The 25940-nt window shown below is 40.3% G+C and overlaps 1 protein-coding gene, 1 non-coding gene and 1 pseudogene across 2 annotated transcripts in view; 1 reads left to right on the forward strand and 2 right to left on the reverse strand.

Moving 5' to 3' along the window:
• FBXO36 (F-box protein 36) overlaps window positions 1-25940 on the reverse strand; it is a 109516-nt gene that overhangs the window by 40637 nt on the left and 42939 nt on the right. The window contains exon 2 of the mRNA XM_060106788.1: window positions 9379-9487. Within this exon, the coding sequence (XP_059962771.1) occupies window positions 9379-9487 (109 nt within the window). The remainder of the gene's footprint in view (window positions 1-9378; window positions 9488-25940) is intronic.
• On the reverse strand, window positions 13682-16846 carry LOC132495380 (T-complex protein 1 subunit alpha-like; annotated as a pseudogene).
• Window positions 20725-20796, forward strand: TRNAD-AUC (transfer RNA aspartic acid (anticodon AUC)). The gene has a single exon. It is a non-coding gene; the product is annotated as a tRNA-Asp (tRNA).

The following is a 25940-nucleotide window of genomic DNA, read 5'->3' on the forward strand; positions in this document are numbered from 1 at the left end:
AGCATTTAATCCATTCACGTTTAAGGTAATTCTCGATATGTATGTTCCTATTACCATTTTCTTAATTGTTATGGGTTTGTTTTTGTAGGTCCTTTTCTTCTCTTGTGTTTCCCACTTAGAGAAGTTCCTTTAGCATTTGTTGTAGAGCTGGTTTGGTGGTGCTGAATTCTCTTAGCTTTTCCTTGTCTGTAAACCTTTTGATTTCTCCATTGAATCTGAAGGAGATCCTTGCCGGGTAGAATAATCTTGGCTGTAGGTACTTCCCTTTCATCACTCTAAATATATCATGCCACTCCCTTCTGGCTTGTAGAGTTTCTGCTGAAAAATCAGCTGTTAACCTTATGAGTGTTCCCTTGTATGTTATTTGTCATTTTTCCCTTTTTGCTTTCAATAATTTTTCTTTGTCTTTAATTTTTGTCAATTTGATTACTATGTGTCTTGGCGTGTTTCTCCTTGGGTTTACCCGGCCTGGGACTCTCTGCATTTCCTGAACTTGGGTGGCTATTTCCCCTCCCATGTCAGGGAAGTTTTCGACTATAATCTCTTCAAATATTTTCTCGGGTCCTTTCTCTCTCTCTTCTCCTTCTGGGACCCCTCTAATGCAAATGTTGTTGCGTTTAATGTTATCCCAGAGGTCTCTTAGGCTGTCTTCATTTCTTTTCATTCTTTTTTCTTTATTCTGTTCTGTGGCAGTGAATTCCACCATTCTGTCTTCCAGGTCACTTATCCGTTCTTCTGCCTCAGTTATTCTGCTATTGATTCCTTCTAGTGTATTTTTCATTTCAGTTATTGTATTGTTCATCTCTGTTTGTTTGTTTTTTAATTCTTCTAGGTGATTGATTGTTCTTTAATTCTTCTAGGTCTTTGTTAAACATTTCTTGCATCTTCTTGATCTTTGCCTCCATTCTGTTTCTGAGGTCCTGGATCATCTTCACTATCATTATTCTGAATTTTTTTTCTGGAAGGTTTCCTATCTCCACTTCATTTAGTTGTTTTTCTGGGGTTTTTATCTTGTTCCTTCATCTGGTACACAGCCCTCTGCCTTTTCATCTTGTCTTTCTGTGAATGTGGTTTTTGTTTCACAGGCTGCAGGATTTTAGTTCTTCTTGCTTCTGCTGTCTGCCCTCTGGTGGTCTATACCTATCCTTTTTAAACTGATTCATCTTTTATTTTACTACATGCATTTATTTGTGGTTTTTTTTTCATATCTCAAAAGTTAATAAAAAATGATAAAATATGAGAGCCTTACTTAGATCTGTCTTCCCTGCTCTGTAGCCCAGAGCAGGCTCCCATGCTTCTGCCCTCCTCCCACCTAACCCTTCACCCATAGAACTCGACCCCAGGTCTCTAGAAATTCTAGAGATTCAGGCTGAAGACAAGGAGCAGATGGTTAGGGAGAGCACAGAGAAGAAGAAGAATAGACTAAGAGATGGTAACTAAGCATGAGAGAATGAAATCCCAGGTCAAAGGTTGAGATATGGGCCTCAAGAAAAGACCTAGAGAAAATGGATTATGGATCCATGGCATGCGGCCAGCCAAATTTGGGAGGAAGATAAGGACCATTCTTTCCCACTTTCTGATTCCTGGCATATCAATATTCCTAGGATCTATAACTCAGGCCAATATTTCAGGCTATTAGTATTTATTAATAATATCAATTTTGCATTATAGTCCCCATTTAAAACATTGTCCCATTCTCCCAATAAATCATCTAAACATCCATGGAAACTTCAATTCTTTGACATCTAAACCATATCTCCTACATTTCCTTTCATATGCAATAGCAGAAATAAAAAAAACTTTGTCATTTGGTTCAGAAAATATGGTTGTTGAGGTCATTTGGTTTTATCAGAGATTTTTGTGGATTGGCCTATATACCTAACCACCACTTATAATTCATTGAAGATCTAAGCAACCAACTTAAAAATGGACAACAACTTATAAAATGGATATAAGTTGGAAAACAACTTATTTTTAGGTTGGATTCAACGTCAGTCCATGAGTGAGCACTTTCAATTGAGTTTATACGGGCACATTTTTGCTGTAAATTTAATTGTAAAAAATATTTCCGATAGCTAATTTTCTGGTTGTTCCATTTATTTAGCTTAGGGGGGAATATCTATAGATGTTTTCTCAGATTTTTAAAGGTCTCAGAGAAAAAATTTCAAACTTCATAAACAAATGGGCAAAGAGTATAACCAGGCAAATTACAAAAAGAATATAAATGGCAATTAAACATGATGGGATTTTTACCAGTTTTCAGGAAAATGCTAATTAAACATGATCCTATTTTCACCATCAGACTGGAACAGATTAAAAAGAGTAACAATATCTAATTAATGATGGCAAAGGTGTAAGAAAACTCCTATATCCTGTTGGATGGTTATATTAATATTCAGTACTTTAATATTTAATACACACTTTTTGGGAGAGCAATTTGTGAGTATAGCGAAGTGACTGGCATCTTATTTAAGTTGTCAGAATTGAAATATGGTGACATCAAAATATTAATGAAGTCTCATTTTATGAACAAACATGGAAATAATGTAAATCACTCAACTTAAAATTCTCTCAAAAATAGCATAATTATAAAGTTGGCATACTTACAGAGGTCAAATGAGTTGTAGATGGCATTTGTGCTACATCCTTGACAGTGCTACTCAAGCTGGTTAACAGAAATACCATCTTTGTCAAGTTAACCTTGACTTACACAAGGTTTTCAAGAATTCACCCCTCAAATAATATACTCCGTACCTATAAAAATTTATAATGTAAATATCTTTCGACCTAGCAATTCTACAACTAAGAATCTATGCTATTGACATTCTCACATAATTGTGCAAAGATAAACATGTCCCAGAATGTACCTAAAGCCTTTTTAAAATGCCCATTAGGGACCTCCCTGGTGGTGCAGTGGTTAAGAATCCTCCTGCCAATGCAGGGGACGTGGGTTCAAGCCCTGGTCTGGGAAGATCTCACATGCCGTGGAGCAACTAAGCCCGTGAGCCACAACTACTGAGCCCGCGTGCTGCAACTACTGAAGTCTGGGGGCCTAGAGCCCATGCTCCGCAACAAGAGAAGCCATCGCAATGAGAAGACTGCGCACTGCAATGAAGGGTAGGCTCTGCTCACTGCAACTACAGAAAGCCCATGAAGCAAGGAAGACCAAACACAGCCCCAAAAATTAAAAAATTTAAAAAATTTAAAAACTTGTAATATCTAGAATTTACTGAATTCTTAACATATGCTAGGCAAACTCTAAGCACTTCATTCAATTAATCTTCATAAGGACCCTATGAGGTAGATGCTATTATTATTCCATTATCGACTGTTGAGGAAACTGAGATCCAAACTGATTAAATAATTTGCCCAGGGACTTCCCTGGTGGTCCAGTGGTAAGGAATCTGCCTTCCAATGCAGGGGACTTGGGTTCAATCCCTGGTCAGGGAACTAAGATCCCACATGTGTGGGGCAACTAAACCCACGCACCACAACTACTGAGCTTGCGCACCTCAATGAGAGAGCCACGTGCTGCAAACTACAGACCCCATGCACCCTGGAGCCTGTGCGCCACAACTAGAGAGAGAAAAAAACCCGCACGCCACAACTACAGAGAAGCCCGCGCACAGCAGCGAAGAGCCCTCACTGCAATGAAAGATTCCACATGCCTCAACGAAGACCCTGCGTGCCGCAACTAAGACCCGACACAGCCAAGAAAATAAAGAAAGAAAGAAATAATTTGCCCTATGTTACATACCTAGTGGATTTGGAGCCAGAGTTTGAACAGAGGTAGTCTGTATTAAGCAACACCCTTAATTGCCATGCTAACAGTTCTCTATACTTTGTAGTGTAGGGATGACTGTTAAAATAATAAATATATGATTTTTGTCTTTTAAAAATACAAATCTGAGACTTCCCTGGTGGTCCAGTGGTTAAGACGCCACGCTTCCAATGCAGGGGGCACAGGTTTGATCTCTGGTTGGGGAACCAAGATCCCACATGCTGTGCTACATGGCCAAAAACCAAAAAACAAAACAAAACAAATCTAGAAAAAAGATCAGCAATGTTTTTGGTTTTATAATTTAGGTTGTTGTGACATATATTATCGTGGTAGGCAGAATAATGCTGCCAGTCCTCCCCACCCCTTCAGATGTCCTACATCCTAATCTCCAGAACCTGTGACCTTATATGGCACAAGGGACTTTGCAGATGTGATTAAAGATCTTGAGATAGCGAGATAACGCTGGATGAACTGGGTGGGCCTAATGTAATCATAAGGGTTCTTAGAAGGAGAAAAGGGAGGCAGAAGTGTCAGAGAAGGAGATGTGAACCCGGAAGCAGTGTCAGGATGAGAAAGACTGGACTGCCATTGCTGGCTTTGAAGATGATGGCAGAGACCATAGGCCGAGGAATAGGCAGCCTTTAGAACCGGGAAAAGGCAAGGAAATGGACCCTCCCCTAGAGCCCCCAGAGGGAACACAGTCCTACCAACACTTTGATCTTAGCCCAGTGACACTCCAAAAATGTAAGATAATACATTTTTATCATTTAAACCGCTAAATTTGTGGTAATTTGTTACACCAGCAATAGGAAACCAATATAATCATTAATTATTAACTTAATAAAGATACACTCTGCTTACAGATTATAGGACTCTTGCTACCTGGAAAATACAAATTTTGTTATCAGCTGAATTGTGCCCTCCTCACCTCCCCCAGATTCATATATGTAAGTCCTAAATCCCAGTACCTTTGCCTGTGACTCTACTGGGAGATGGGCCTTTAAAGAGGTAATTAGGAAGGGTATTTGAAAGACTAATGGAAACACTAAAAAAAAATAAAATAAAAAGAAATAAAGAGGTAATTAGGTTAAATTAGGTCATATAGGTGGGCTCTAATCCAATCTGACTAGTACTCTTTAAAAAATATATATTTATTTATTTGGCTGCACCTGGTCTTAGTTGTGGCATGCAAACTCTCAGTTGTGGCATGTGGGATCTAGTTCCCTGACCAGGGATGGAACCCGGGGCCCCTGCATTGGGAGCGTAGAATCTTAGCTGCTGGACCACCAGGGAAGTCCCATGACTAGTATTCTTATGAGAAGAGGAAATTCGGACACACAGAGAGACCCCAGGGAGGGGCATGCACACAGAGGAACACAGTTCAGATTCTGGTTTTGTTGAAGGATTAGATCAAACATGTAAGAGAAAGAAAGGAACCAAGGATCACTCTAGGATTTGGGGCCTTATTTTGGCAGAGGAAGGATCAGGAGCTATTTTTGGACACGTTACCTTTGAGAGCCTGTTAGATACACTAGTGCAGATATCAAGGGGGCAGCTAGATAAATATCTGAGTGTGGACTTCTGGGGAGAGGTGCAGGCTGGAGATACCAATTTGGGACTCATCCCCTTGTGGGCAGCATTTAAAGCCAGACACTGGATCCGATCCCCCAGGGGGTAAGTACAGACTGACAAGGGAAGAGGCACTAGAGCTGAACCCTGGGCCCCAACCTTTAGATCTGGAGAGATGAGGAGGACCCAGCAAGGAGACTAAGAAGACGCCAGTGAGGCAGGAGGAGGACCAAGACCGAGGTGCTCCCGGAAGCCAGGGAAGAAAACATCACCCCTGAACTAGTGCTGCTGAGAGGCCAAGGAAGCAAGAGAACATGGTTCTCGTCCTCTGTCGGGACTGACACCAAGGCTGACCCAGATTTCTAGAAACGTGCCGCTGGTGTTTAGGATGTTAGCAAGAGAAGACTTTGGATGGAAAAACTTTGGGGGGATCTTGGGAATATGATAAGGAGGGGGTGGGGCAAAATAAATCCAACCATCCTAAACTTAATAAGAGCAAACAACGATTAAGAGCTGATTCTCTACTGTGCGCCTTTCTAAATGCCTTTCACGTGTCAGGTCATTGAAAGCTCAAAGCGACCACATCGAGTAAGCATTTGACCCTCAGATATGAGGAGGAAATGGGCTCACGGAGGGGGTTACAGAACCCGGCAGAGGCAGCAGAGGTTCTAACCTGGCCGTTGACCCCTGAGCCCCACTCTGTGCCACAGCGCACCCCTCTTCTGGGCTTTCTGAGGAATTCCCTAAGAGCTGAGGGGGAAGAGAAGGAAGATCAACAGTGTTGGTTGGAGTTTTTCCCTCTGCCAAGACTCCAGTGCTGTAGCAAGGCTACAAAGTGAGACGCAGATGCCTTTGAACTTGCCAGGCCAATTTAATTTGGTACCTCTGTGCTGTTCCTGGCGCGAGACTGCAGCTCTCAAAACTGCAATTTTAAAAGCCTGTTTGTGTGTATTCCGCAACTCTCCTCTCTCCACGCGGGTGGGGAGCCAGCAGGAAGCCAGATCTCTGTCAGACTCATAAATTCCCGCTTTCTTGTTTATTCTTCCGGGATCAGGAAACCCACAAGTGGTCATCCTGAAGCTGATGTTGCCCCACCCTCACCGCCAGTGTTTTATTAGGGGGAAAGGGTGTCAGAGACGCAAGAGACAGGTGTTTGGCCCTTAAGCCTCTACTCAAGAGACAATCACCTCCCATCTCTCTGGCCCAAACCCACATCTCCAGGTTTTTGTCGAAGTCAATCAGAAAAATCCCATAGTCTGTCAACAAATATTCAGCACTCCCTAGACATATAGCTCTGGATTAGGTACTGTTGTGCTTAGAAAATAAAATGGAACCTAACTTGAAAACGAAATGTGTTTTACAGAAGTTTACTTTATAGCTATCTGGGCAGAAACCTGTCTATCCCACAATTAAATAAGTAAGGCCTGCCTAGACTGATTTTTATTCAATGAAAAGTGGGCAGTCTTTCTTCAACATGGTTCAAGCCAATAATGAATTTTATAAATACTTTCTATAAAGGAGTTAACAAAATAACATGTGTATAGTATCAAAACCTGAGTGCAATCAATCCAGATGTTTAACTATTTAAGGAAGCAAAACCAAACCAAACCTACTCTCTCTCTTAAAAAACAACTATTACGGGCCTCCCTGGTGGCGCAGTGGTTGAGAGTCCGCCTGCCGATGCAGGGGACACGGGTTCGTGCCCCGATCCCGGAGGATCCCACATGCCGCGGAGCGGCTGGGCCCGCGAGCCATGGCCGCGGGGCCTGTGTGTCCGGAGCCTGTGCTCCGCAACGGGAGAGGCCACAGCAGTGAGAGGCCCGCGTACAGCAAAAAAAAAAAAAAAAAACAACTATTACATGCTATAGTGTTAAATAAGAGAAAATCGTTAACAATGCTGATTATCAAAGATCCACCCAGAGCGTGCCTTTTAAAAGTAAGATTTTGGACTTCCCTGGCAGCGCAGTGGTTGAGAATCTGCCTGCCAATGCAGGGGACACGGGTTTGAGCCCTGGTCCAGGAAGATCCCATGTGCTGCGGAGCAACTAAGACCATGTGCCACAACTACTGAGCCTGCACTCTAGAGTCCATGAGCCACAACTACTCAGCCCGTGTGCCACAACTACAGAAGCCCGCGTGCCTAGACCCTGTGCTCTGCAACAAGAGAAGCCACTGCAGTGAGAAGCCAGCGTGCCACAACGAAGAGTAGCCCCTGCTCGCCACAACGAGAGAGCCTGCATGCAGCAACAAAGACCCAATGCAGCCATAAATAAATAAATAAATAAATAAATTTATTTTTAAAATAAATAAATTTATTTTAAAAATAAATAAAAGTAAGATTTTGGGAGGACTTCCCTTGTGGTCCAGTGGTTAAGAATCCACCTTCCAATGCAGGGCACGCGGGTTTGATCCCTGGTCAGGGAACTAAGATCTCACATGCTGTGGGGCAACTAAGCCCACATGCTGCAACTACTGAGCCCTCGCACCACAACTAGAGAGAAGCCTGCACACTGCAGCTAAAGATGCCGTGTGCCACAACTAAGACCCAACGCAGCCAAAAGTAAATAAATAAATATTTTTAAAAAACAAACAAAAAATAAATAAATAAAATAAAATGAAATGAAAATAAGATTTTTTTTTTCTCTATTCTCAATGCTTAGGCCTGGCAATGTCAGTAGTTAGCTGTGGGACCTGGGAAAGTCACATCCATTCTGAATCTCATTCGAGAAAAAGGAATAATACTATTTATTACACAAGAATATTATAATAACAAAATGAGAACATGTATATGAAAGTGCTTGACATTAATAACATTGTTAATTACTCCTAGTAAAATAAGGATCTCTAAAGTGCCTTCTAGCTTTAAAAGCTTATTATTGAGGAATAATTATTGAAGAGTTCAAAGTGAGTCCTTTCAGAGACACATACTGAAATAGTTTAGGATGAAGTGATGCAACAACTGAGATTCACTTCAAAATAATCCAGTGAGAACAGTAGGTTTGTGTACATTTTTGGCCACATTTTGAGTATTATTGAACTGGGTTATGGGTACATGGGAGTTTTTTTAAAAAAACATCCTGTCTACACTTTATGTTTGAAATTTTCACACTGAGAAAGAAAAAAACAAAGGGGAAATTGAAGGGCAATTTCTATTATTAAGTCCAAATGCTACTTGATTAAGACTGCTTCTCATGCAAACCTTGATATTAAAAGAAATGGTAGAGATTTTAAATGAATGCCAAAATGCATAAGAATTCAAGCAATTGATAATTTGAATATTTTTTAAATTAATTAATTTATTTATTTGGCTGCGTTGGGTCTTCGTTGCTACGTGCCCGGGCTTTCCCTAGTTGCGGTGAGTGGGGACTACTCTTCGTTGTGGTGTGCAGGCTTCTCCCTGCAGTGGCTTCTCTTGTTGCGGAGCACGGGCTTCAGTAGTTGTGGCACGCCGGCTCAGTAGTTGTGGCTCGTGGGCTCTAGAACACAGGCTCAGTAGTTGTGGTGCACGGGCTTAGTTGCTCCACGGCATGTGGGATCTTCCCAGACCAGGGCTCAAACCCATGTCCCAGGCTTTGGCAGGCAGATTCTTAACCACTGCGCCACCAGGGAAGTCTCATAATTTGATTATGTTTTTGAATAATTTTTTTTCAACATCTTTATTGGAGTGTAATTGCTTTACAGCCATCATTGAATAATCTTTTATTTTTAACTAAAGGAAACCCGTTTTAATTAAATATTAGGTTAAAAATTTATATTTACTACATGATTTAAGATTATTAATGAAATCTACACGTTAACCTGGAAACTTAAATGCTTAAAGATTTTTTCCCAAAAGAAATTTCAGGATATGTTAACGATTTTCTGCCTTTTAAGATCCCAATGTTCTATCATATCTGTTATATCCAATTAAGTACATAATTACATATCATTTCAAATGATGAGATACTGGATACTTCACTGACAAAATCTGTCACTAACTAAAGAGAATTTAAGAGCAGCAAGTATACATAATATGTTCCCTTCCTTACCCTGAAGATGTGAATTCTCTAGGAAGTCTTCATGAGTTTCTTTTGTTTCTCCAGGTTTTGTTGATCTATACTCACTCCTCAGAGAGATCTTCCACCATCTAAAGATTACCTGTAATTGAACAGATAGAAAGTGAAATGAACTAAAACTGATTTCAATACCAACAGCTGCGTTTAGGTCTGGGGTTTAAAAAAAAAAAACACCATCATGGAAGGCACATAAGGCTGTGTCCAACAGCAGGTATAACTTCACAAACTGGCATCACATCAAATTAGAAGTGAGGTCTGTGCATCAGTGAACATTTTCCTTAGAAATTAGGGGCACAAAACCAAAGTGCTGGAAGGAATCTTAAAAATCTATCAAGTCAATTGGTGTTAAATCACCCAGAGCCAAATGGCTAGCTGTTCCTGAGAATAGAGATGCTTTACCTTTGGGAGCCATTTCCAAAGTAATTGCTTAGCTCTCCTCCTCCCTTCCCTGTCTACAGAGCAGACATGAGGAGTGGATACTTTTCTCATGGAGAGAGACAGGTACTTGGATAGAGCCAGGAAAAGCACCGTCATGCCTCGATTGATGCATCAGAGTGTCATTACCCAGGACACTTCTTGGTAATGGATCTGCTGATAGTGCATTTGACTTTTATGAGCATTTTGGTTTATCAGAAGCAAACCTCATTTCCATGGTTATGGACTGCACTTAGTTTCTATGTTGATTTCATAGCAGTGTCAACCAAACTCTTCCTGCAGTAGGGCTCCCAGGGAAAAGATGGGTAAGGAGGCAGACCGTGCTGAGAAACTGGTTGGCTTCCTAGTTCTGGTTTCTTCCCTCACTGGCATTACCATGTAAGGTTAAAATTAGTTCAGCTCTACCCAAGGCAAAATTGTTAAGTAGGTGAAACTTGCTAAGAGGCCTCCCTTTATTTAGTTTCCTCTCCCCCATCCCCAGCCACCCAACACTCCCCGTGGTCCTCACAGGTCCTGGGTGCACCTCCTTGGGCTACTGCCTTGGGAGCCTCCTTGGGAGCCTCCTTGGGAGCAGAGGGAAAATATATACATACGTAGGTTACAAAACTCCATAATCTCAGAATATTGTGGTCACCGATTCCTTTCAGAAAATCCCTTAGCCTGCCACTTTTGTTTTTTTCTCAGCATGAGGCTCACCAAAATCATCCTCTTTAGTATCTTTCTGCCCCATCTCCATAGAGTTAAGGGTATATCAGTCTACTAGGGCTGCCATAAAAAAAAAATCACAGACTGGGTGGTTTGAACAACAGAAATTTATTCCCTCACAGATCTGGAGGCTGCAAGTCCAAGACCAAGGTGTTGGCAAGTTTGGTGTCTCCTGAGGCCTCTCTCCTTGGTTGCAGATGTCACCTTCTCACTGTGACCTCACGTGATCTTTCCTCTGGGTATGTGCATCCCTGGTGTCTCTTCCTCTTCTTATAAGGACACTGGTCATATTGGATTAGGGCCCCACACTGATGACCTCATTTAACCTTAATTAGTTCTTGAAAGGCCCTATGTACAAATACAGTTACATTAAGGGTTAGGGTTTCAACATAAGACTTTAAAGGGGGGAACACAATTCGATCTATAACCAAAGGGTATCGGGTATTACAGGAGAAAGAGCATGAACTTTGGAGCAAAGACAGACTTGGCTCATCTATTTAATCTCTCTGCACTTCAATTTTCCTTTACATCTCCTTCTATTAAGTGTTATTAAAATTAATATTAAGGGCTTCCCTGGTGGTGCAATGGTTAAGAATCCACCTGCCAATGCAGGGGACACAGGTTCGAGCCCTGGTCTGGGAAGATCCCACATGCCGTGGAACAACTAAGCCCATGAGCCACAACTACTGAGCCTGTGCTCTAGAGCCCACGAGCCACAACTACTGAGCCTGCATGCCACAGCTACTGAAGCCCGCTCACCTAGACCCCATGCTCTGCAACAAGAGAAGCCACTGCAGTGAGAAGCCCACGCACTGCAACAAAGAGTAGCCCATGATCACCGCAACTAGAGAAAGCCTGCTTACAGCAACGAAGACCCAACGCAGCCAAAAATTAATTAATTAATTAACATTAAATATTTTAAATAATATTCCCTTGCTATTGGATGAAGATGCCAGGTCATCTGAATCTAATGCTACATTCTTTATACACATAACCTAGAATTTTTAGAACTAGTTGGGAAGTCAGAAATAATTTAGTCCATTTCCTGTGACTCATGTGAGGAAAATATTTCAAACAGGTTAAGTCAGAAGTGATAGGTGTCCCTCCCTACAACCACACTACCAGATGTTATGTTACAATTAAATTCTGACATAAGAAAGACAGACACCACAGGAGTCCAAAACATGTTTCTGGAAGCTCAGTGGGGTGCCCCCTCCCATCCACTCTGGCACCCTACAGGAACCTTCTCAGGAGAGTTTCTCTCTGGGACAAGAGCACCTAAATTATAATGACCTAATCAGCTACTCTTCTAGCTAGATCAAGCAACTAAATCGTGGGTTAAGTGGAAGATTTTGGAATGCATGGAGTTCTAGACAGGGCGTAACCTAGAAACATTTGGTTACAGAGCTTACTTCTTACATTGTTCAAAAAAAAGGCAGACAGACACTTGTACAATCTTACTTGTCAGCTTCATATCTTGCACATCATCCATTTCACCAATTAAAAATTATTTCTGACATTTCTTCTGCTAATTAATTAGCCCTCTCGTACTGATTGAGAAGGCAATATTCAAAGTGCTTGCTGTCATGGCCTCTAGAGGGAGACTCCTCAGGACACAGACTCAAGTTACCTTGCACACACAGACAAGCATACCACTGGCTCCTCTGAGGTATTTAAGGTAAATGCCTAAGGATATAACACTTGCCTAAGGAAACGCGGCTGGCTAAAACCAGAACCCAAGCCTCCTTGCTGCTAACTCTTCAACACAGGGTTTGCTCTGAGTCACGAAGCGTAACCTGCGTACTGTAACTCATCAGACCACCTCTACAGAAATCTGCGCCTCAGAACCACAACTGAGCCTAGTCAAGACTCTATTATGTTCTACATATTGTACTTATTAAAACAGAAAAAGATATGAGACAGATATTTTCTAACACTTACTGTCTCTCAAATTTTAAAGATTTTTTTTTTAAGTGACAAAACCCAATACTGGTGAGGACAAAAAAAAAAAAAAAAGGGAGCCCCTTAATACTCATTGAGAAGAGTGTAAATTGGCTTGGCAATATCTACCAAAAACCTTAAAGTCATCCATGCCCTTTGACCCAGATATTCTACTCCTGAGGAATTTATCAGAGACATGTACAACATTTTTTTATATAAGAATGTTTGTCATAGGTTAATTATGATCATGAAAAATCAGTGCTGACCTAAGGGTCCAATAGTTGGGACTAGTTAAATAATCATGGCCCATTTACATGATGGAATACTCTGTGGCCAATAAAACAATTTGTGAAGAAATGATTAATAACATAGATCAATGTTAATGATCATTTGTTAAAAGGCTCAGAAGTGTATACACCCCTGCTCCAAATATTTAAAGGAAAATATTTCTATGTGCAGGGGGAAGGAGCATATTAGCTTGGCAATAAATAAATGCAATTATTTCACATCACAGATACAGCTTGAAGGAAGCTAAAGTGTAGCCCCCAAATATTTGTGAGTTGGGTACTAACTCTCATGGTATTAGCTTATTTTAATTCATAGTGCATAGAAATTTATTGTTATATATTTATCTCTATTTTGAAAACCTTAAAATCTGTAAATACTGTTTTGAACATCTTATCAGCTGCGAATGTTTTGTTAATGAACAATCCTGCCTGTCACAGAGGAGCTTCCCAGGGGTTTTGCGACTGTTTAGATCTGGCTAGAACATGGGTTTCATCAGGCTCCCAATCACCTGTGAGCAGTGTGTGACTGACTGTCTTTTCATGGATGAAGAAGTTGACGGCAGACAGTGAAATAACTTGTCCCAGCTCCTCTCCCAGGCAGAGGCTGACCTAGAAAGAGTCTAGTTCTCTTTCATTGCCTCATACCCTCTCCAGGAAGGGCTGGTGGCCAGTCTCATTATAGGACACACACCATCATTTGGTATCTTAATAGAAATCATGTGACCCGTGAGAATTCTTTAAAATTTTAATTAAGCATATTTTCTCAGATATTTCCAGTGAATCATTTTAATAAATTAGAAAATTGAGCTACTTTTATTTATTTTTTGACAGCTTGTTGCACTTTAACGTGTAATACTCGAGGTACAAGAAAATTGCATCTAACACTGTTATAAATTAAAGAAATCAGATCAGTCATCAAGGGCTCCAGAGTGAACAGCAGCTTCATAACCTCCATGCTTATCAACTTTGCCTTCTGGGTGTAATTTAATAAGATCAATTCGAAGAATGGTATTGCAGCTTCAGTTGCAAATTTCAAACTCTTAACTTTGTCTATGGTTGGTTCATACACCCCTGCTTGTCTGTTGTCTCAGGGTTTACCACTGACCAAGTCAAGACCAATCCATTTTAGATTTTTGCGTTCTGAGCCTCATGAAAAGCTCTTAATTTTGCAACCCGATCTGTGGAGTCTTGGGCAACATTAACTGCCAGAGCATTAGGAATAACAAGAAGAGATCTTGCAAACTCAGCAATAGCAAGCTGTTCCCCGGGAGCCCATGCTGGTTGCATAGTTTTCAAGGTATATGGAAAGGGCTGCTCCTACAATCTGCTTCTACCCGGAACCACAGATTTTGACTCCAAAACTCTCACCACACAAAGAGCAACAGGTAAAGAGCGCTCCATCTCACCACACATGAAATCATTTGCCCCATGTAAGATGAATGATGCAGAGGTATGAGCCTTAGTGTTTTTAATCAAGATCAGTTCATCATCACAGATTCTCTCCTGTACCAACATTGAAGCTTCAAAAGTTTCTTCACCTTCCAAGTGAAAATTGAGCTACTTTTAAAAGAGAGGTCTAAGATTCCTCATTGATCCTCATTGATTCCTCATTGGTCTCTTCTGCACGAATTATTATGGCAAGACGACGAGGTATTTGTCATTCACCCAGTGAAGGTCCCTAAAGCTTAAGTCCTTTGCCCACCAGGAGAGGAACTCAGACGGCATTGGGAAAAGGTGGGCCCAGTGGGCATCTCAGCATTTGAGTATATTTGGACAATATACACCCCACCCTGTTCCCCCAGGTTCGGAGATTGTGCTACTCCCATCACTACATTTGAAAAATCCTGCTGCTGGGACAAAAGCAGAGACTCCGGTGTTAGAAGGGTCTGGGTTTAAACCCTGGTCTCTGCCATTTACCTGGGGCAAATGTCTTTTTTAAAAATATTTATTTATTTATTATTTTTGGCTGCGTCAGGTCTTTGTTGAGGCATGTGGGATCTTTTGCTGCGGCACGGGCTCTTTGTTGCGGCGCACGGGCTTCTCTCTAGTTGTGGCATGAGGGTTTTTCTCTCACTAGTTGTGGTACACGGGCTCCAGAGTGCATGGGCTCTGTAGTTTGCAGCACGGGCTCTCTAGTTGTGGTGCGTGGGCTTAGTTGCCCTGCGGCATGTGGGATCTTAGCTCCCCCACCAGGGATCGAACCTACGTCCCCTGCACTGGAAGGCAGATTCCTTACCACTGGACCACCAGGAACGTCTCTTTCAGGCAAATGTCTTAATCTCTTGTGACCTCAGTTTCTTCATCTCCAAAATGGAAACAACCACGATGCCCACTTCACTGAATTTGGAGGGATGACCTGGGATAAATCCAAACTGCCCAGCACGATGCCAGGCACATGATGCCAGCCTGTGAGCTCCGCAGAGGACGGTCCTTGCTTCTTTCCTTCCGTCTTTCCCTCTTGTTCCCTTGCTGGTCACCCCTTCATACTTAGAACACACTCAGCCCCCAAATACCTACAGATCAGAACCTTGTCTTTGTCCTCATCAACTATCTAACAATATTCAACCATATTTCATTGAGACTTCTGTGGCAGTCCAGTGGTTAAGACTCCGCGCTTCCACTGCAGGGGGCACGGATTCCATCCCTGGTCGGGGAACTAAGATGCCGCATGGTCAAAAAGAAAACAAAAACAAAGACATACTTCATCAAGTTCTGCTTTCTTAGTTGTATTCTTCAAGGATCTTTATTTCAGCTTTTCACTCTGACTTGGTATTTGACTTTTCTAATCATCAATAATCATTAAGAATTGCATATTCTTTGCAGTAAGTATTTTCTTTCTTTCTTTTTTTTTTTTTTTTTTTTTTTTTTTTTTGCGGTACGCAGGCCTCTCACTGTTGTGGCCTCTCCCATTGCGGAGCGCAGGCTCCGAACACGAAGGCTCAGCGGCCATGGTTCACAGGCCCAGCCGCTCCGAGAGGCACGTGGGATCCTCCCGGACCGGGGCACGAATCCGTGTCCCCTGCATCGGCAGGCGGACTCTCAACCACTGCGCCCCCAGGGAAGCCCTGCACTAAGTATTTTCTCAACAGCATAATTAAATAGTCATCCATCTATCCAGTCAATACACAAAGTTGCTCATGAAGGATTAGGGTGGCTTGCCAGATGCCACATACTAAGTGGGGCATTCTGCCTCTTTCTAAGCATCTGTCCAGGAAATACGATTGTAATGTAGCACACGACTGTTTCTGCTTTCTCCTGCAGACCGCTGTTATTCTATCAGATCAAATTTCTCCCTGTTTTGGAAATCATATATAATTTGGGGATTTTACAGAGTGGGGTTGAGATTGTGTCAGAGAGAGTTTATGAAATTAGATATTTTATTTGATGAAGAAGGATTTTGTTACCTGAACGTTCTACTGAGAAATGGAGAAGCAAGAATTGCAAGGGCAAAATGCGAGTAATTTTACCTTACGATATTATTCAAAAGCTCACAAAGCACTGGCATTCCAAAACGTAGAAAGATATTGTATTTTAAATGAATTATGAAGATTATTTTCATTCACTGCATATTTAAACTATAAACAATTATGATATGCTTTTGGTCCAAATTTACAACTTCAAATATGTGTTCCCCTATGTGTCTATGTTTGGCTCAATTGGTCTAAACGCAGCAAAACTTAGATTTTCAGCTACTGAAAATTTTCCTCTGGAACAGTAGCAATTTTTATACATTAGGGATAAAAGCATCATTATTAAATATGGGAAAGATGAGTCTGAGGCTGAAATGAAAATGGAATAAATGGAAGTTTTTAATAAGGGAAAACGGACTACACTGAAATGTTTCTTCCTTTGAGAACTCAGAAATGAAGCTGCCCTCGGAGAGTCGAATTAGTGCACCTCTAACACAGTGGGTGTGGTTAGGAATCAATGGCAGACATTGTTGGTTGCTCCCCAGCATTCATTTGCCCACCTGCTCTTCCCACATGAACCCTGATTTTTCCCATAGCCTCTCTCCTCTGCATTGCTTGTGCTCAGTGCATGGGCCTCACCTCTAGCTCCAGGGGGTGGGACATGATGGGTCTAAGCCATTCCTTGTAGGTTTGTTCCCCCTGCCAATGATTGGTATGGGCATGGGCATGTGACAAAATTTTGGCCAATGAGACAGCAGGAGAAATCTGCAGGAGCTTCTGGGAAAGATTTTATCATTTATAAGGAGTGTTGACTGAAAAAAAATGCACAACCTAAAAGCTGAGAATTATGTTTTATTTGGCAGACTTTCTGAGGACCTCAAGCCCGGGAGGCAGCTTCTCAGACAGGATATATAGGAGTTTTGTGACAAACAGCAGGTAGTCAGAACATCAAAAGATTACTGTTAATTAAAGAAAACCAGATATGTCAAGTTAATGAATTTAGCACTTGTCTATGTATGGGGAGATGCAAGAATCTGGGCTCATTGAAATCTTTCCTTTAGCTATCTAGGGCCAGTATCCTGTTTCTTTCCCATCCTGAGTCCCCTCAGGGTGCACCGCTGGGGGTGGCTGCAGGGGCTGAGGGCTTGGCAGTGGGCAGCCTGTTGGTCTCCATCCTGAGCTTCCTCAGGGCTCACCATCCAGGATGGCTGTAGTGACTTGATGGCTGCAACATCCTTTGTTTACGGATATGGCAGGCAACATTTTTCATTCACAGGAGAAACACAGCCCCTTTTTGGGCACTGGCTGTTGTGTTTTGATGTGATCACTGGAGAAGCAGCAGCCATTTTGTGACTATGAGGGGAGCCAGCCTGGGGTGACAAGAATGTTTCCTGGAGGAGACAGAACCAATAGATTGTGGAGAGAAGGAGCAAGAGCACTGTCCCTGTATTGGGAACCTCTTTTCCTCTAAACCTGTTTTTATGTGAAATAATGCCATGTTCCATCAGATTTAATACACCATCCATTGAATGCCATAGCATTATTTATTATATAGAAAGAAATAGCACTGTTAAGGAAACTGAAACACAAGGGGCTGCTATCACTTGTTTTATAGTTATTGAAAGAGCTCTTTTATTCTTCACTAGACATGTATTTTATTATGTTATTTTTAGAAATTATATTACAGTGGACCCTTGGTTAACACAGGTTTGCACTGCACAGGTCCACGTATAGGCAGTTTTTTTTTTTTTTTTAATGACTGTATTTGGAGGTAGAGTCTTATTTATTTAATTTATTTATTTATTTATTTTTGGCTGCGTTGGGTCTTCGTTGCTGCACTCAGGCTTTCTTCTAGTTGTGGCGAGCAGGGGCTGCTCTTTGTTGTGGTGCACGGGCTTCTCATTGCAGTGGCTTCTCTTGTTGCAGAGCACAGGCTCTAGGTGCACGCGCTTCGGTAGCTGTGGCACAGGGGCTTAGTTGTTCCACGGCATGTGGGATCTTCCTGGACCAGGCCTCGAACCCATGTCCCCTGCATTGGCAGGCGGATTATTTTTTAACCACTGCACCACCAGGGAAGCCCTAGGCAGTTTTTTTTCACTAAATACATACTGCAGGACTACATGACCTGCATTTGGTTGAATCCACGGATGTATTAGGGGAAACACTGACCAAAACTGCCTGCCCTGGACAGGCACAATAGTAAATACTGGCATGAGTTATCTTACAACAGAAGGTCCTGGTAAGGAACATGGAACTAACAAGCTACCACCAACTGGAAGAATTCAGGAAAGGTCAAAAGGAGAGAGGAGACGCCAGTCCATATATCCTACCAACCTCCCAGAATCCCTCTCGATGGAATACATCTTGGCTGAGCGATGCATGTGCCGCCAGGAAGGACCCTGAGTCAGAATGATTGGCCAGAGACAACCCAGAAACTAACCCCATCACCATAAAACCTGAGACTGCAAGCCACATGGCAGAGCGGTTCTCCTGGGTTCCCTTGTCCTACTGCTCTTCGCCCAGGCGCCCCTTCCCAATAAAGTCTCTTGTTTTGTCAGCACGTGTGTTTCCTTGGACAATTCATTTCCGAGTATTAGACAAGAGCCCACTCTCAGCCGTTGGAAGGGGTCCCCCTTCCTGCAACAGATGCAAAACCTTCAACAGGAGGGTAGACACTGAAGTTATACAAGGATTTATAACTGCATGGAGGGTCAGTGGCTGCCCCCGCCTTGTTGTTCAAGGGTCAACTGTACTTCATTAATTTTATAAATTATATTAACACAATACACGTATTACATTAATTTTAATATAATAAATTTACATTAGCCTTCTATATACCTAAAAATGGAAAATATAAGTAGAATAAATAGATGAAGGTATTCCTAAAACTTTCCCATATTCAACATCTGAGTCTTTAATGTTTTACTCAGAATATTATCTCTGTGGCATGGAGAGCATGGTGATAACCGCAGTAAAGTGCTGGGCTCTTAAGCTGGCTCTGCAGTGACTTAGAGCTAGCTTCCTTTTGATTTCCACTTTGGGAAAGCTGTAAACATCTCAGATTCACCCCTATTCCCTCCCATTTTCATCCTGGATTCAAACTGTACTCTCCCACAACTTCTGGATTTTCTTCCAAACTACTGCTTTCATGTTTAGCTCCAGTTTCTGGTTATTATGAATAAAGGTTCTATAAACATTCGTGTACAAGTTTTTGCCCTCTTTTACCCTTTAAGTTGTTAACCATCTTCTATTAGTTAACAATCCTTAATAATAAATTGTTTCTAGGAAAATAAGTATGGTTTCTCTCTCCTCAATGGACTTTGTTTGAGATACCTGACATGGTATCTCATTTTTTCATTTATTTTGCAGGGTACTTGGTGAGAGCTTTTAATCTGGGAATACTTCATGTCTAGGACATTTTCTTGTATAATTTTTTCTGGAATTTCTTTTTTCCAGGTATTGGACATCCTGGTCTAATTCTTTTATTATGTTTTTTTCCCTACTGCCCATCATTTACTTTTGATTCTTTTTTTCTAGGAGATATTCTCAATTTTATCCTCCAACCCTTCTATGCAGTTTTTCATTTTTCCTATATATTTTTATTTTCTAAAGGCTCTTTTTAGTTTTCTGAGTGTTTCTTTTTTTTCTTTTTTTTTTTTTTTTTTTTGCGGTACGCTGGCCTCTCACTGTTGTGGCCTCTCCCGTTGCGGAGCACAGGCTCCGGACGCGCAGGCGCAGCGGCCATGGTTCACGGGCCCAGCCGCTCCGCGGCATGTGGGATCTTCCCGGACCGGGGCACGAACCCACGTCCCCTGCATCGGCAGGCGGACTCTCAAACCACTGCACCACCAGGGAAGCCTGGAGTGTTTCTTTTTTATTGTGTACTGTCCTTGTTTCATGGATACAATAGCTTTCTTATCCTTCTGAGGATATTACTGATGAGTATTTTGTTCTGCCTTTGTTCATTGTCTTTGTTTTTTCCAAAGTTACATTTCCTGTATGTTGTTGTTATTGTTAATTTGTTTTGGCTTTCTTCAAAAGCCTGATAACTCATCACCGTTCATGTGTATTCAGGAGTAGGGTGCTAGGAAGCTGACTGGAAGATCTGGGCATTTGAGCAGGGCTTGGCCAGAGGAGGACCTCACTGTAGGGTGATCTGCTGAAGCTCTCTGGTTGGAGGATCCTGACTATTAATATCTTGAGATGTCTTTTCAGCCTGGTGAAGAATCTTCCAGCTTTCTCCCTGGAGGGTATAAACCTGGCTGCCCACAGCTTTCTGTGAGCCACTGGGAAGTCAGAGTGAGTCTCCCAGTTCAGTATGTGGGTTTTCACTTAATCCCTTGCCATATTCAGCCCTGAGTTCCTCTGTCCCTGGTGGCCTGGGGTCCTGAGTCCATTGTATCCCTAGTTTACCCCTTCAGAGACCAGACTTCCGGTCTTCTCCTGGGTGGTGAGGCAAAGCTCTTGCTGGTTGTGCAAAGGGGAGTAGGGGATGAAGATGAAGGTGGTTCTAACCACATTTTAAACAGGCTGTTGGGAATTCCCTGGTGGTCCAGTGGTTAGGACTCGGCGCTATCATTGCTGGGACCCAGGTTCGATCCCTGGTCAGGGAAATACGATCACACACACACACACACACACACACACACACACACACACACACAAACAGGATGTCAAACATCCTTCTTCTTCAAAGGTCCTTTTCTACTCTAGCATTCAAAAAGAACCTATTTCCGCCCACTCCTGAGCTGCCCTGCTCTGAGGTTCTGGGGCACAAATCTGATTACTTCCCTATCACTAGCTTAGAATTCAGCTTTTTCAGGGCTGTTAAATCAGGTACCAGTAAGTCATCTGCTTTTCAGCATGCAAAATTGTTGCCTTTGTCGCCTTTCCCATTCTCTTTTGTCTTTGCGGGTTTATGCTTTAGAAAAACCCTATAATTATTGTTTTAGCGGCACTGCCAGAGGCAGGCAAGATATACAATAGTACTATAACTAGAAGCTGCACTTTGGGTATCCTTAAGATGTTTAAAATGCTGTCAAGAATCTGACATACTATATTTGTCATTTTAATTTAAATACATAGGCTAATGCAAATGATTAAGTTGGTAGTTAACGTTTAAACTTAGGAATATCTATTAAATTTATAATGATTTTAAGATGTTTAAACGTTTAAAAGAGTTTGATCATCTACATTTTTAAGTTTGTTTCTCTACAGTTTTATAAACATGTGGTTTGATTTTGTTAGATTTGTAATTATGTCTCTTTAGATTTCAGAAGTACTTGAGAAAACCAAATATATTAAATTCATGAGATAGATTGAAATGCTTAAGAGGATTTAATCATGTTTGTCAGTGTTATTTAAATTTAAGAGAATTTAATTTATTAGATTTACAAGTTTTGTGGCTTTAGTTTATAATTTTTAAGGTAATTTGATTAAGTTTGTAAACTGTGCTTAAATGTTTAAGGGATTACAATTTGTTAAATGTATAAGCTAATTAAACATTAATCAAAGAACAATGAAAATGAGTGTTTTAATTTTAATACAAAATTACTTGATTTACAATTGAATTTCCTAGATTTGTAAGTTGTATTTGAGGGTTTAAGAAAAATAGGTTTTTAACTTCTAACTTTAATCGAATATTTGTGATAAACACAAATAATTGTAATAAACTTAAAATGTTTCTAATAAACTATAAGTAATTACAAATAATTGTAAAAGAGATTTTCTTAAATCAGATTTAAAAGATTTATATAGGAATTTGGGGACTATTGGGTGGCCAGTTGGAAAAAGAAAGTTGATTTATGCCTCATATCAGGATAAATTACAAATAGATCAAAGATCTGCATGTAAAAAAAATGAGACCATACAAGTACTAGAAGGAAAAATAGTGAATCCTCTTATTATCTTTCTAACTATGTCTCAAAATCCAAAAGCCAGAAAAGAGAAGATTTATACATTTGATTATATAAATATAAAAAACTTCTGTACGGCAAAGTCTCCAAAGACCTGTATGGAAATGTTTAAAGCAGCTTTGTTCATAATACACTGTACCTCCAAATTGGAAACAACCAAAATATCCATCAACTGGTAAATAGATAAATACATCCAAATGAAAAAAAATATTACTCAGCAATAAACAGAACTGCTCATACATGCAAAAACATGGTTGAATCTCAAAAGCATTATGCTAAGTGAAAGAAGACAGATATCAAAAAGAACCAGAGGGCCTCCCTGGTGGCGCAGTGGTTAAGAGTCCGCCTGCCGATGCAGGGGATACGGGTTCGTGCCCCGGTCTGGGAGGATCCCATATGCCGCGGAGCGGCTGGGCCCGTGAGCCATGGCCGCTGGGCCTGCGCATCCGGAGCCTGTGCTCCGCAACGGGAGAGGCCACAACAGTGAGAGGCCCACATACCGCAAAAAGAAAAAAAAAAAAAAAAAAAAAAGAACCAGATATACTGTATGATTCCATTTAGGGCATGTTGAAAAAGGCAAAACAGAAATCAGGTCAGTGGTACCAGGGGATGGAGGTGGGAAAGGGGACTCACTGCAAACGGACATGAGAAAACTTTTGGGGTTGGTGAAAATATTTTATATCTTTATTATAAGGTGGTGGTTATACATTTATCAAATTTATGGAACCTAAAAAGGGTAATTTTCACTGTACTAAAAGCATAGCAAGAAGGCTGATTTAAAAAAAATACAGCAAACAAAGACAAAAGAAAAATGATAAACTGGGAAAAACATTCACAGTTAATATCACAACAAAGGGTTAATCTCCCTAAAGAGTTTGTAGAAATAGAGTAACGACCAACAAATTAATTTTAAAAGTGAGCAAAAGACAGGAAAACCAAGTTCACAGGAAAAAAATTCACATGGCCCATAAACATGAAAAGATGCTCAATCTCACTCAGAATAATAGAAAACATATTAAAATCACACCGATGTATGTGTTTTCTGTTTCTCATCTACCCAGACTGACAAAATCGTAAAGACTGAAAACACTCTGTTAGCAAGGCTGTGGAGAAACAGGAATTCTCATGATTATGGTACAACAGCTAGGGAGGGAAATTTAGTATGATCTAATAATAAACGAGGTTCTCCATTGAGGTATTATTTGCAAAAGCTGAAAAGATTAGAAGCAACCTGCGTGTGGCAGCAGGAGACTGGCTGAATAAACTTTTCACACAACCATACCAAGGAGTATGTACTTGTCATTCTCTGTCCTAAAAAAGAATGAGGAAGATCTCCATGTGCTGCCGGGGAGGGACCTCCAGAACATATTGTGAGGTGAATCCCTCAGCTAGAACATTAGGTCCAGGAGGCTGGGAGTCTTTGATCGTTTTGCTCATTGCTATTATCTCAGGATCTAGAAGAGTGTCAGTAATATAGTAGGAACTTAAAAAAAAAATTGTTGAATTAATGAATTGCCTGGTCTTATGGTGTTGTTTTTATTTTCCCTTATGGCTTATCTTTTTCTTATCAATTCATAAAAGGTCTTTTTATCCTAAGTAGTGGTTATAATTCTTTGTTTGATAAGGGTGTCAACTGACATTGTTTATGCTGTATGCACCATTTCAGAAATGTAACGTTTTTTTCTTTTTCTTTTTTGGCTGCACTGTGAGGCAAGCGGGATCTTAGTTCCCAACCAGGGATTGAATCCGTGCCCCCTGCAATGGAAGCACGGAGTCTTAACCACTGGACCACCAGGGAAGTTCCCAACATTTTTTTCTAAACTTAAATCTTGAAATCTTTTCCCTTATGACTTTTGTGTTTTCTATATTAAGAAGGCCTCCAACACTTGAAGGTTACTCATATATTTTCCTAAACTACATTCCTAATATTTAATATCAATATAATTCACTGCATCGATAAATCAAAGAGAAAATATCCTAGGATTAGATTAATCAAAGTCACAAAATGCTGTCAAAATTCAGTAGCCATTCCTAATATAAATCCTAAGTAAAAAAAAAAAAAATCCTAAGTAAAATAGTGATAGAATGAAACTACTTAAATATAAAATATATTTACACACACACACACTCACATATATACAAACCCATATACCTGGTAAACACCATATTGAATGGTAAAATACTGAAGCCTTGACATATAAATCAGGAACAAGGCCACTTATTCAACAGTACTTTTGGTTTTCTAGCTAATACAATAAAATAAGAAAATAACTGGAAGAAAGAGAAGGTGTTTTAATAGATAGGATAGCTAAAAATCTACTATAGAATAGAATTCATGAAAATTTAATAGGGAGATTGGATATATGAAATTATACATAAAATAGCTTTATTTAAAATAAATAATTTATATATAATATTTATAATATAAGCAGTTAGAAATGGATATGGGAAAAAATGTACCCCACACACAATAATTTAAAACACTAAAATACCTAAAAATAACGAACATAAAGGTTACAGAACCTAATAAAAAAATGCTATTCAATTTTACTGATGGTCCTAATGCCAATACCTGAACAAACTGAGTGACATTTCATATTCTAAGATTGGAAATTTCAATTTCTAAAAAAAGAAACTCACCGTTTCCCAAATTAATATATAAACCTAATGCAACAACAATCAGAATTCAGTTTCCTATTTTGGTAAGAGGACAAAATTTTGTAAAATTCATATTATAAAATAAATATGTGAAAACTGCCAAGAAAATCTTGGGAAGAAAGAATAATATCTTGCAATATATTAGAATGTAATATAGGGTGATTATAAATCAATAGTATGGTATTTGTATATAATAAACAAATATACTGGTAGACTGGAATAAAAGTTCAGAAGTAGCGTCAGAGGTAAATGGGAAACTAATGTATGGTAAAGGTATTATTCCAACTTTAGAAGAAAAGGATGAATTATTAATAAATAGTGTTGATATGATAAGGCATCTACTTAAAAGAAATAAATTTAAACTTCTACCTCCAACTACATTCAAAAATAAAATCTAGATGGACTATTATGATAAATGCAAAAAGTAATACTACAAGATTTTATGGGAAAAGTATTACTTTAAAAACAATAAATAATAATTATACCATTTTTATTTTATAAAGTGGCACAGGAACGAGGGATAGCACCACATTAAGACTTATTATGCATGCTTTAGTACCATCCTTATTCTCTGGCTGAAATCTTGGAATCAAAATTCTAGAGGTGACTGATCAGAAGCTATTATTTTGACTTGAAAATTCACTACAGAGGTGGTAGCTATTAGATTTGCTTCCTCTCCTAGGTTATGAGATCCAGAAATGTAACCTTAAGCAATATTCTTTACTTAAAAACATTCTATTACAATAAATCATATTGGAGGTCCTACAGAATTCACGATTACTCTCATTTTCTCCTTACCATGCATCATGACTTGGCTGTTTACACCTCAGACACAATCTCTTACGAGGCAGATTTTCTGAAAGCAAAACTTGTACAATATTTTGCATAAAGGAAAGAGAATAAATAAGAAAACGATTTATACTGATGATAAATATTTTTTCCAATACATATCCAACATGAGTACTTTTGATTCAGGGGGGAAAAGAGTCATGCAAGTAATGAGAGCATAAAACACAGACATCATGCCAAAGTGGATGGATGTCACTGAGTTCCTACAGGTGAAGGCACAAATGGAGCTTCAAGCACATCAGAGCAGGTGCTTTGGACCCAGAGGAACATTCCAGGTGAGGACTTACTAGCAGGTAGCCTTGGCGGGGCTCATAATCTCTGTTTGCCTGCTCTTG

This window comes from Mesoplodon densirostris, chromosome 8, assembly GCF_025265405.1.
Source record: "Mesoplodon densirostris isolate mMesDen1 chromosome 8, mMesDen1 primary haplotype, whole genome shotgun sequence".
In the NCBI taxonomy this organism is placed as follows: Eukaryota; Metazoa; Chordata; class Mammalia; order Artiodactyla; family Ziphiidae; genus Mesoplodon; species Mesoplodon densirostris.